At 40.8% G+C, this 13,026-nt stretch overlaps 1 protein-coding gene across 1 annotated transcript in view; it reads left to right on the top strand.

The window, feature by feature from the left end:
• The window catches only part of LOC122652277 (D-lactate dehydrogenase [cytochrome], mitochondrial-like), a 177,774-nt gene that overhangs the window by 22,985 nt on the left and 141,763 nt on the right, over window positions 1–13,026 (top strand). The window contains exon 5 of the mRNA XM_043845976.1: window positions 4,483–4,575. Coding sequence (XP_043701911.1) covers window positions 4,483–4,575 — 93 coding nt within the window. The remainder of the gene's footprint in view (window positions 1–4,482; window positions 4,576–13,026) is intronic.

Raw genomic sequence — 13,026 nt, 5'->3', positions numbered from 1 at the left:
AATCTGAATTTACATTTTCTGTTTCTGATTTGCTGTTGTCGATTGCTAGTTGGGGCTATCATTTGAAGTCGAATTTTCAGATCCTGATTTGTTATTTGTTGCTAGTTTGATGCTATTGGCTTACTGGTTGGTTTGTTGTTATCAACGTACTGGTTCGATTGGTTGCTGCTGGTTTGATTGAAGCTGTTCTTCCACCATCCTTCAACTGAACAAATATCTACCGCTGCTTCCCTTTTGAAGTGTAATCCTCTTTAATTGTGAGAAACCAGTTGGAAATCATATCTGGTTCTGAGTCCTACCGCCAGATTGGAGTTGCAGGATTTTTATTTAATCTTTGACCTTCTATTTGAAGTTGCGTGGATTTTGTTTCTACTGCAAACATTGCTGGTTTCAATGGGTTTCTTTGCCTCTGTTTGGCAATCTCTTGTTTATCTCATATGTGGCTGGAGTTCAATCTCTTTCTTGAAGGTATTCAAGTTTTCGACCTCTTCCCACAGTAACAGCTCCCATCGAAACTCCTATTGCTGAGTTCTCATGGCTGAAAGCAGACTTGGCTCTACCGCCCTCCTTGTTCCAGCAAACTATCGAAGGTTGAAGAAGACTATTATTCTGATTTGCTAAGAAGGACAGCTCTTGTTTATTTACTATATTACCCCTCCTTTCTCTTTTTATTCCACTTAGCCTATATTTTACAGCCCTTCCTAGTTTGTCCCCTTACAATAATTTTAATTCACTTCATATCCCATACCTTTGGTATTTACCCATAACACCTTTGGAAACTTTCGGTAAATTACAATTTTGCCATTCCTTCCTTTTTACTTACCCATAGCACCTTTTAGAAAATTCTGGAATATTATGTTTTTGCCTTATCTCTTACATTATCTCTGTTATGTCCACGTGCACTACACGTGAGGGGGGATTATGTACAGTAAACCTGCAGACATTGTAGAAGCAGAACTTGCAGGAACACTTGGTGCAAAACATAGAAGATCAAAGTTTTCACCATTGCCAATGGGTATCTACTTTGTTATTGGGTTGAGTTTGCCGTAAGGGGGAGATTGAAGTATTAAAGTATTGAAGATATTTGGTTGTTGCCTATTTGAGGACTTTCAGTTGGGTTGATACAGTTTTTTTTCCGCTGCCTGATTTAGTTTGTTTTCACTGCTTGCTACTCTAGTTATTTCACTTCAAGATTCTGTCACTATGACAATCTGAGATTCGTCACTGGATAGCTATTGAAGATCGTTGAAAGTTGCCTTTTTTGCAAGACATTCTAGTCCCGGTTTGCTGATCATGTCTATCCAAGTTTTGAAGATCTATTTTTTCAAGTTCTTGAAGGTTTATTTGGGAGCTGCATTCATATGTCAAGCTGGATTCTGCTGCAACTTAGTTTTTTCCCATTTTGTTCAAGTTGGGCATTAGTACCTTGTATGCTCCAACTTGAGGGGGAGTGTTAGCATTATTAGGAGTTCTTTTTTCTTTAGTTCAAGCTGGATCTTCTTTCTTTACTTATTTGTATAATCCAGCTTGAGGGGGAGTGTTGGAATATATAATCCAGAATACTGTGGGGGTATTTTGGTCTTTTTGGGGTAGTTTTATTCTTCTTATGTTATTAAGTGCAAGTGGGTTATGTGGGTTTTAGTTCCACATCGCCTAGTTTAGTCTCTTTGTAATTTCCCCTCTATTATAAATAGAGGGGCTTACTTATCAATGAATACAAGAAGTTATTATTCTCTCATTCTCTCTTTCCTTCTTTTCTCTCTCAAGTTACTGGTTACAGGTATTAGGTTTTCTACAGTTTCTCATAGAGATCATACACCTTGTTCATGTTTTCCTCCTGTGAATAGGTATCTTTCAATTCCTTCCACACACCCTTAGCAGTGGTGTGAAACATCACGTTTGCAGCAATATCTGGTTCCATGCTATTCCATAACCAAATCAAAATAACAGAATTCTTTTGCATCCTATCCTCATAATCTTTTGAATTGGAGGCAGGAGGGTTTGAGGTAATATACTTAAGTTTCTTCCTAGCCATAATATAAACTTTCACAGTTTGAGCCCAGAACAAGTAATTTGAACTCCCTTTCAGCTTGATAGAGGTAATTGTGACATTCACTGTTTCAGATTGAGATGTACCAACTGGAGCAGTTTTATTCTCTCCCATAGCACCAGAAAAACAAAAAAAAAAAAAAAAAAAAAAAAAAACCCAACGATAGGGCAGCAAGCACAGAACTGAAGAGACCAAGCTTGCAATAAAAAAAATCCCAAGAAGGGGATAACAGGCTGAATACACAGCCAAAGAAGCAATATAAGGCACATGTCACTAACTTCAAAAAAAAAAAAAAAGGACCAGGAAGAAAAACCGATAAGCAGCAGGGTGTTAGAACATCAGCAACTAGTCACAAACCAATAGAAACCAATAGTAGGAGGTACCGAAGAGAGGCAACAATCCAACTGAACCAACAACAATCAAGAAGAGACTCAATTTTCTCGAGTTTTGAAAATAGAAACATAGGCTATAGATTTCTGAAACTGGAAACCACTCATCCTCCAATCGAATATGCAAGGGAGGATCTTTAAATCACCACCAACCTATCACAAGCAAGTACTCCATTCGTGTATATGGAGTCTTCAATCCATCAACCCAAAAAAAAGAAGAAGTCAGCAACAGGTGGCTGCACACTAGAAAGCTAAAACCGAAAGAAGAATTGGCAAAAGGAGATTAGAGAAGAACCTTCTACTGATTAGTAGAGCTATGATCATTCGGTGTTTGTTCGTCGTCATGGTGGCAAGTTAGTTATTCTGATTGCGTACGTTGATGGTATTATTGTTTTTGGTGATGATGTGTCAGGCATTGCTGAGGTAAAAGCTTACTTACAATAGAATTTTCAGACCAAGGATTTAGGTGATCTTCACTACTTTCTTGGCATTTAGGTTGTGAGAAGCAAGAAATATATCAGTCTTTCCCAGAGGAAGTATGTTTTAAATCTTTTATCTGATACTGACATGCTTGCGTCTAAGCCAGTGGATATTCCCATGGATCCTCATCAGAAGTTTGGTGTAGATGATGGCGATCGTCTCAATGATGTGCACCAGTATAGGAGTTCAGTTGGAAAGTTGATTTACCTTACTGTCACGAGACCAGACATTTCTTTTGCTGTTGCTGTTCTGAGCCAGTTTATGCAAATTCCTTAGAATGCTCACTGGGATGCTGCTATTCACATCCTTCGTTATTTGAAGGGTGCTCCTGGTAAAGGATTGATTTATTGTCCTAATCGGCATATGGACCTGGTTGCTTATTTTGATGCAGACTGGGTTGGATCGGCAAGTGATCATCGTTCCACTATGGGTTATTTTACGTTTGTTGGGGGTAATCTTGTCTCGTGGCGAAGTAAGAAGCAGACTACTATTGCATGGCTGAGTGCAGAGGCAGAGTACCGGGCCATGGCCCACAGTACAGCTGAGTTGATGTGGCTCAAGTGTCTTCTTCTTGAGATGGGATTTCCTGGCCTACGCTGATGAAGATGTATTGTGATAACCAGGCAGCTATATATATTGCTAGTAACCCTGTTTACCATGAGCGGACTAAACACATTGAGGTGGACTGCCACTTTGTTTGCGATGCCATCTTGAAAAAGCTAGTTGAGATAACAGGCTGAGCATAGGAGACCTATATGCTCCAGCTTGAGGGGGAGTGTTGAGGCTTAGGGGTAGTTTAGTCTTGTTGATCTTGGGTTTTGGGGTTCTATTCTATTTTCCTGCTTTTCTGTCCTTATTGATAAGTTGTAATAGGTGAGGGCTTATGGATAATAAACCCCTAACGCCACACCTAATTTTGATATGGCTTTATTATAAAAATCCCTGGTCCTGCGATAGGAAATTAATTCCAATTGCAGGCTGCCTTCTCTTCTCTCTCGGCAGTGTGCTTCTTCTCCCCTTTTCTCCTCTTATTCTTCTCTTCTTCTCCATTCTTCTACTGATTAGTTAGTTTCTGATCTGTAACAAGAACTCTTCTTCAAAGTAACCTGAAGACCTGTCAAAGCTTAAAAATTCTGAGTGTACCTCCCCCCAAAAAAGCTAGTAACTCCCCTCTGCGCTTAAAAGGATTTGCTGATTCACATTCTGCCAATGTGGCACTATTAGAAGTTATGACCCTCCTCCCCATTTCTAAGTCCCATAACCAACCCATCTTCTGCCAAAAATATTGTTGCTTATTTCCTAAATTTCAGCCCAGAATTGCACTAAAAAAAGCCAAAAAAAGAAAGGAAGATACATCATTTGACTTGCTTAAAATTTGATGGCCCATCTTGCCCTAACATTGAAACAGTTCACTTGAAGTTTCAAGAACTAATACTTGGCACAACCCAGCAAATGATTTTTAACTAGATAAGCTTGGTCATTGGTTTTGTTGATTTTGACAGTTTATGGCTGGTTTGGTTGGCTTCTAGAAGTGATGTCTGATGCTCTTTTTGTCATAAGCAGGTTCCAATTGTACCATATGGTGGAGCTACATCGATTGAGGGTCACACTTTGTCTCCACATGGGGGTGTTTGCATTGACATGTCATTGATGAAAGTATGAAGTAAAAGTTTCTGGTTAACTTTTATGACAATTAGCCCTAACTTACTCTTATATTTCCTTTTTGATTAGCAGTTAAGAGTTCATGTATTCATGTGTTGTGGCAAATTGTTTTTATATGTGAGGGAATAAGTGAATAAGATTTCCCAAACAACCTTGTTGATTGGAGTCTTTGTAGCATGATGTGCTCCCCCAGCCTTCTTTGATGATCTTTTGCTTGTTTTTCATGTGCTGTATTCTTCTTCTAGATAGGTCCTTTTTTGTGCAATAAAATCAATAATTCATAAAAAAAGAAGATTATCCCCAAATATGTGACAAAAGAAATCAGAAAAAGGACGGCATGGACAAGATAAGTACTGATGGGGGACCATCACAGGAGTCCGGAGTACTCTCTGTTTTTTCCATGTATGGGGCTCAAAAGCCCAGCTGATGATCATCCTGGAGACCCTTGAGCCTTCATGTAGAGAAAAAGGTTGTTCTTTGATGGCCTCTTTGTTTGTTTTCTTTTTCTGTGTTCCCCTACTGATAGGTCCTTTCTTTCGCAATAAAAGTAGTTATTCACATAAAAAAAATCCCTGACGTAGTTGTCACTGGGTCTATGCGATACTAGGCATTGGAGGAAGGAAAAAATAAAGGTGACACCAACAAGGCATCACCTAGCCAACCAAGGCACTCTTCCAGCAAAGGACGCCTTGATGCCTTGACAACTATGATCCCCCAAAGCCCAAATACGCGATGGAGGAAATCAGCAAAGGACTGCATGAACTAAGTCTTCACTTATGGATGACCATCATGGAGGTCCAGATTACTTATTGTTCCTCCACATATCAGTTTCAGGAACCCAGCCCAATCATATCCTAGAGACTCATGAGCCTCCACTCAGAGAAGAAGAGCGAAGACTTGAAGGTTCTATTAAGAGGGGTTTCAAAGTACGTATTCTTAATTGGGGTCTAAGTTATTATATACTTTAGTTTATGTAGGGGAACCAGTCCATATGTATGGAGTCTTAGAAGATTTTCTAAGTTGGGGTGGTTTAGTTTAATAGGAACTTGTATTCTTCTCATTTCTTTCCTTTTTTTTAGGGTAAAGTTATATGAGGAGGGGACATTAGAGTCTATTGAGTTGATTCTTTGATTTTCATTGAGAGTTGTAATGGAGTTTTTTCATTATTGAGGCAATTCTTGAAGCCATATTTCTGTGTTCTCCCATTGAGTGTATCCCCATGGGAATACTCTCATTGCAGGTACCCTGCCTCAATGCTGGACTGATTTGGAATTAGCGCTGGGCCTCACATATGCACCTCCTCCCATCCAGCCACAGGTGGTGCACTCCCATGGTGAGAGTGTCCCCAGGAGAGAAATTTTTTTTTTTGGTGAATAAAAAATTCAATTCCAAAACCCCAAAGGGAGGGGAGGAAGAAGAGGGGGGGGGGATGAATACATAGGGGAAAGAGAAGGGGGGAGGGAACTATACAAACACAAACCACAGGCCTAGGGAGCCTAGCTAGGAGAACCAAAGAGAAGAATCTAAGCCCTAGGCAACAACAATGTGCCTGTTCCTTGGGGAGTCTATAAGAGATCCATGGGGAAGCATATGAAGCCTAGAGCTGACATAAAAAAAGATGGCTTTCCAAATCAGGTCAATAGACCGGGAGTTGGAAGTCCATCTATGAATATTCCGCTCCATCCAAATATGAGAGATAGCAAAACCAAACACAAGCTTGCCAATAGTGTCACAAATAGAGCTGCTAGAAAAGGACATAAAAAGCCAAAGCCACCCCTAGGCGAAGGGAAGGGGCCATCTGCTCCGGGGCCAAATGAACTGCAAAGCTTTTTTCCAAATAGAGGAGGCTAGGGGGCAAGAAAAGAAAAGGTGATTGACGTCCTCATTATCGTTCCAGCAAAGGATACAGGAGGGGGAGACATGGATGTAGTGGTGAATGAGGAAGGATTGTAGTGGCCTTTGAACCAAACAAGATTGCACCAGGGGCAGATGGGCCTTGGGGTCTTACAAAATCCCAAGTCGAGGGGGAGCTAAAAATACCATTGTGGAGGGGAGCCAGGTTAATTTGTCCGAATGAGAGGGGTGGGGAGGTGGGAGGTGGGAGGTGGGAGGTGGGAGGGGGAGGGGAGAGAGGCCCAGACCTGAGTGAGACCGGGGGGGAAAGGGATTGGGGGGACTAGGATCCATGGGAGATAATTGAAGAGAGAGGATCGAATTTGGGGATGTCAGTAGAGTAGACCCTTCAAGCACCTAAGATGCTGTAAAGGACTCCAGCAGGATGCCAAGGATCAAGCCAAAGGGAGATGGAGGTACCATTTGCGATCGTAGAGGAAGTGGCATTAAGGGCTAAAGGACGAAGGAGAAGGATTTTGCGCCAGATCCAGGAGGGGTCCGCTGGCTGGGGAACAGTCCAGATGGAATCGGATTTGAGGAGGTAGGAGTCTACTTAATTAACCCAAATTGAATCTTGCTTGGAGGAGATTTTCCAGATTAGTTTGAGAAGGCCTGCAATATTGTAATCGTGGATTCGACGGATGCCAAGGCCTCCTTCAGATTTGGGCCGGCAGATTGCTGCCCAGCTGATCGGGTAGAGGAATTTGGAGGACTCTTGGCCTTTCCAAAGAAAAGCACAGAAGAGAGATCCATAACTTTGATTGTGGACTTTGGAAGCCCATAGATACCGCACTAGGAGATGTAAGAGGATTGGAGAACGGATTTGATTAGAACAATCCTACCCAGGAGAGAAATTCACATTACGCTGCTGCTGCTTTTTCACATCCCCTGTTCTTATTACTGCTTCTATCCACCATGGACTGCTTCCCACAAGTGACCTCCTTTCTTCTCTTAATCAAACCGCAAGCCATTAATGGCCTGCAACAATCCTTTAAAAATAAACTTAATGACACTCAAGCTTTAATGACTGTTGAGAATGGGCCCTTGTGCCGTAGGGGTACAAGGGTACTTTGAGTAATTTACCATGAATAGGGGGATTATCCCTATCTTGGTTTCTTAGTTTGTTTCCACCGTTTTATGTTAGTTTCCTAGTTAGGGTTAGTTTCTTATTATTTTTAGTTTCTTGGTTGTCAAGGAATGAGTGTCCTATTTTGATGTAATTCGTCATTATTATAAATACAAACTGTGGGAGAGGAACTCAGTACATCGAGTTCTCTTCTTTTCTTCTCAGTATTTGTAACATGGTATCAGAGCTGATGGTTTGAATCGATCTGGGTTCAAAACGTTGCCGGTTTGAGAGTCATTTAAAGGTCTCCGTTATGGTGAGCAGCCACTGTTACCACTGCATATTTGAAGAAAAAAAAAATTATAAACCCTAGTTGAAGAAGACCTAAGGTTTCTGCTGGTTCGAACATATCTATATATATATTTCTTATCTACTACTGCGTTTTCTGGTTTTGGGTTCTTCAAATCTGTTGTGGCTGCTATAGTCGTTGCAATCTGCTGGTTCACTGGAGTTGGTTGCTGCTCATAGTTATTGATTTCCTAGTAGCTTGTTCTTGGTTATTCCACTGGAACTTGATGTCGATTGGAAACTTGATTGCTACCCTGCTGTTATCAAAGTAGATTGGAAGGCCTTCTTTGCTGAAGTTCGTGGTTACTTGGTTCTTGATTGCAGTTCCATCTGGTACTTTGTTCTCATCTTCTCCCATCATAGTAGACACAAGGTGCTGGTTTACGTTTATCATTGGACCTGAGTAGCAGCAGATCTATTTCCTATTTTGATTTCTGTTTAGAACACCCATCAATGGGAGGTTTCATATCTTCTGGTTCATGCTAAGGGTTTCTGAAGAAAAAAAAAAGGGTTTTTTTACCGTTTAGTTCGTTCGATTACTGCTATGGGTTCTTGGTGTGCTACTACTGCTGATTTGGGCATCAATTAATTGGTGTTGATTGCACCTGTGATATGCTGCTACTGCCATAGTTCGAAAACTCGTTTCGTTTCGGTGTTTCGGGCTGACCGAAATATCCGAAATTTTGGAAATTTCGGATATTTCGGTAGAAATATTGCATTTTTTCTGTTAAGTTTCAGTAGGTCATTTCGGTGGGTTTTAGGCCAAGTTAAGGCCTGAAACTGCATGGAAATCCTATTTTAGGCTATATAAATACATGTAAATGTTCAAATTGCAAAAGTAGTCACCCAAAGTGATGTTTTGGATTTGCACCATTGATTGGGAATATACGGTCGAATCCTAATGTATAACTTAGTTAATCTACACATAGACATTGTTTAAGGCTTTAAGTAATAGAGGACATAATAAATTAATAATTAATAAGCAATTTAAACAAGTAAATTGACTTGGAAGCTGGAAACATAAAGTGAATGACTCATAACTTAAGTGATAATATTAAGTACATTAAGTCAATAACAAGTTAATAACTTGAGAAGATGATATCAATATGACAATATCCCCAATAATCCAATACAAGTCAAGTAGTCAACAAATGACTCAAATGTTTACAAATTTTCTAATAATAATTACTCTGCCGTCCAGGATCGACCCTACTCATAGTCCGATGGAGCCGACGTGTTTTGTTCTCCCACTGTAGAACAAATGAAAGCCACGTCATAGTCTAGGAGAAGAAACAAGTGGTCATCCACAATGGCCATGTAAATTGCATCATCAACATGCTGAAGGTAACCTATCCTAGGATATGGGTCACCAAACTGTGAAGAAGTACAACCCACTGATCCACTATGGTATGGCGCCTCTGGGAGCATGTACGGGTATGGCTAGTGGGTTGGGTAGGAAAAGATGTCATCCACAAAAGACGATCCACTACGTCCCTGTGAGTGGGAGTCATATTCAAAACTGGGAATGGATGGAGAAGATATATGCCCCCCCCCAAGTTAACTGTCCTTGGCCATATGGATGTGGATGAGATGAACTATACTCTGATTGTGTTGGAGATGGACTGCTCTCTATCTGAAAAGATGGGGCACGAAATTGCCCACTCGATTTGCTCTCCCTATCGCCAATACTCAATCCACCAACAGAGCCAGATAAGGTATCAATGTCCATAAGATCAGCCTGCCTACTAGTACTACGAGGACGGGACTGGCCATGACGCTGTCTCGAGTAGGTCGAGGTGGCCGGTGTGGGGGCACGTGCACCGTGGTCTGTATCTTGTGCGGCATGATCAAACTGTGTTTCTCCGGTGAATCGGAGTGGCTTTTACTGCTCTTCTACCACATACGGGACTCGAGTTCCCTCATATGCTTGACCACCATCACCACCATCACCACCATCATAACCTCCGTCATCATCTCCACCATCACCATCTCCACCATCACTACCATCAGCACCATCATTATCTCTATGAGTTTGAGTTTGAGTCCGAGTCCCACCACCGCCGCCGGAGGACACGGACCAATCTTCTTCCTCATCAACATTGCCACCAGTAGGCTGGAACGGTATGGGTGACGTGTCCCGTGTGTGAACCTCACCCTCTTCAGCCATGAACTCATCCACATTAACTTCTATATGTTCGGGTATCATGGGGTCAAGCCTACCTCCAGGCCGATCTAACACTGGCTCACCTCTATCCCTCACCCAATCCACATAGGATCTTCATCATCTGACTCCACCTGGAAAATATTGGTGAGATCGATATTTTCCCTGATACCCTCTTGTCCCATGCGTATGTGTTGCATCTTCAACCTCAAATTGTAATGCACATACACCAAGTTAGATAGACGTTGGGAACCCAATCTATTTCTTATCTTGGAATGGATGAGAGAAAATGTACTCTAATTCCGTTCACAGCCAGGTGCGGAACATGTCTGGGAGAGAACCTTGATTGCTATTTTTCTTAAATTCTGTGAAACCCGCAATAAATTTGAACTTTTGGGACCTGTGCAGTTTCAGGTTCTGGTTCAATGCCCATGCTAGCCCTCTCCCTTGGCCTTAAATGAGTCTGAGGTGTCTAGCGGAAGACAACACATAAGCTTGGCATGCTAGATTGATGGCCTGTGGAGCCTCTCTCTGTCTTAGGCCGAGTGCCAGGTGAGAATCTTCCCAACTTGCTCTTCTGGAGTCGGAGGACCCCGATGGAACCCCGCACCTAAGCTACATGTGTCAGATCTGCTGGCTGGACAGCATGCAGAACTTTTCCCTCAATTAAAACCATTGTAAGTATGAAATTACTTGTATTTTATAGTGTATCATGCGACCAATTAGAGTTTATAGGGGCAGTTTGGTAAATTACCTCTGTGGGACCCACATCCCCAGTGGGAAATCCTATTTCCAATAGTTACCCACACCCAGATTACCCCTAATGTCGTATGACATCATTTTATAGTTAAAATAACTAATTATGTACGAAATTCTAACAAGAATAAGTTTTAGTAATTAATTAGGAAAAACTAATTCTAGCTTTAATTAGGCAAACAGCCCTTTACTTAAGCACTATCTATATATAAGTTATTTCACTATTCATAAATCACAAAACATTAAACCAAATTCGGCAAAACCGATCCAGCCTTGAAGTTCAATTGCAAACCCTACTGCACATTCCAAAGCTGATTATACACTGTTCTCACTGCTGATTTCAGGTAAACCTTGAAGATCCCTGCTGCTCCCATCTCTTTCTTCTCTAATTTCAGCCTAATCTCAGCCTAAACTCATTTCTGCCATTAAAGCTTAGGAACCAAGCTTTATTAACTAAATTATGCTCAATTAAATTCTGTTTTGAACCAATTAGTGGTTCAGATGTGGTTGCGACCTGAAATCCCCATCTTAGGAACCCAATTCTTGGCTGAATTGCCTAATTCATGAACCCTAAATGTGTAATTGGAATTAATTAACAAAAATCCCCAAATTGGAACCAAAATTCTGAAATTGATTCCCTAATTGGATGACCCATCTTAGAATAGGCCTAGAACACCAAATTGGACCCAATGGTGGTTCAGACATGAAATTAGGCTGTGAATTGTATGCTGTCCTCTTCCTCATCTTCTCTATTCTCTTGTCCCAACTTGGGTTCTAAACCCATTTCAGCCATTAAACCATAGATTAATAGGTTTAATTAGCCAAATCCTATGATTTAACCCTGATTTGGACCAAATTATGTTCAAGTGTTGTTGTAACTTGTGTATTACATGTTACATACCAAATTACAGCTGAATTATACATTCCATTAAACCCTAGGATGGTAATTTGGGTTTATTTGGCCAAACCCCCAAATTTAATATGTTTTTGAAATTAACCATCAATTTATATTGACCTACCTTAGAAATTGTCGAAAAAGTTAAATAGAACCCATGCATGCCAAGATCCAGGGCCTACAACAAAACCCCCAATTCTGTCCTCTGAATCCGATCCAATATTTTTGGGCCAAAATGCGCCTCAATGCTTGGCTTTGACCTGAGCTTACTTCTGACCCTAATATGTGACATTTTGTTCTATTTTAGGACTGGTCTAGCCTGTCTTTGACTGTTTCTGGCTAGATTGCTGGAGTTTTACTACCCTAGGCTAGTCAATCGTATCAGGTAAGAGGATTTTGACTTAATTTCAGTGTGTTTGTTGTATTAATTTCTATTTGTTAATATTGCCATGTCATGCATCATAATAATACTTTGATCATATAGTTTTATAGCTTTTTTCTTCTTTGCATTAGATGATGCATATTATTAGGACGCATTACATGATGCATATGCATGAAATTACTTATGTTCTTGAATTGATGTTGTTATTACTATTGCTGGACAGAATTACCTTATTATCTTATATTGATTCATATGCCATCATGTTAGTATGCATATGGTTAGGATTATCATGAACCCAAATGCTACGACCCTTGCCAACAGGGGTAAAGGTGTTGGATAACCCGTGGCAGGTCCGAAGGGTTAAGACCGGAATGTCATTTATTGTCCCAGGTCTGATGAGTACATACCGGAATGTGAACACCAGTAGGGTTATCACTGGGGGTTCGTCGGGCTCTGATGTGTATATTTCGGAATTGGCGGGTCCCTACCGTAGTAGAGTGGTATTCTTGGGAAGACTGATGAGTTCATTCCGTGACTGGGAATATCATACCTACGACAGTAGTATTTATACCTCATGAGACCTAGACATTGATGTTAGTAGCATTCTTAGATATATGTCATGCATCATGGACTATATGCTTGTGTTTGCATGTTTCCCTTGCTGGGCTCAGTGGAGCTCAGTCTTGTGGATATCTTTATTTTTCAGATGACTTAGTTATTTCTGGTGGTGGAGTTGCGGCGCTGGAGTGTAAAGTGCACGATACTTCGTGCGCATGTGATGATTACGCATTCTCTTGATCTTAGCTTGACAGTTCAGGCTATTTCCCCACTCTTTTATGCTTATAAACACTTTGTATAGTTATAGTATAGTTCCTTGTATAGTTTATCTTGTGGGACTTTTGGGAAATGTATAGTTGTATCACAAGCTTTACCTTTAATATAAA

The sequence above is a fragment of the Telopea speciosissima genome, chromosome 2 (assembly GCF_018873765.1).
Source record: "Telopea speciosissima isolate NSW1024214 ecotype Mountain lineage chromosome 2, Tspe_v1, whole genome shotgun sequence".
Classification (NCBI taxonomy): domain Eukaryota; kingdom Viridiplantae; phylum Streptophyta; class Magnoliopsida; order Proteales; family Proteaceae; genus Telopea; species Telopea speciosissima.
This window is presented reverse-complemented; position numbering and strand designations above follow the sequence as displayed.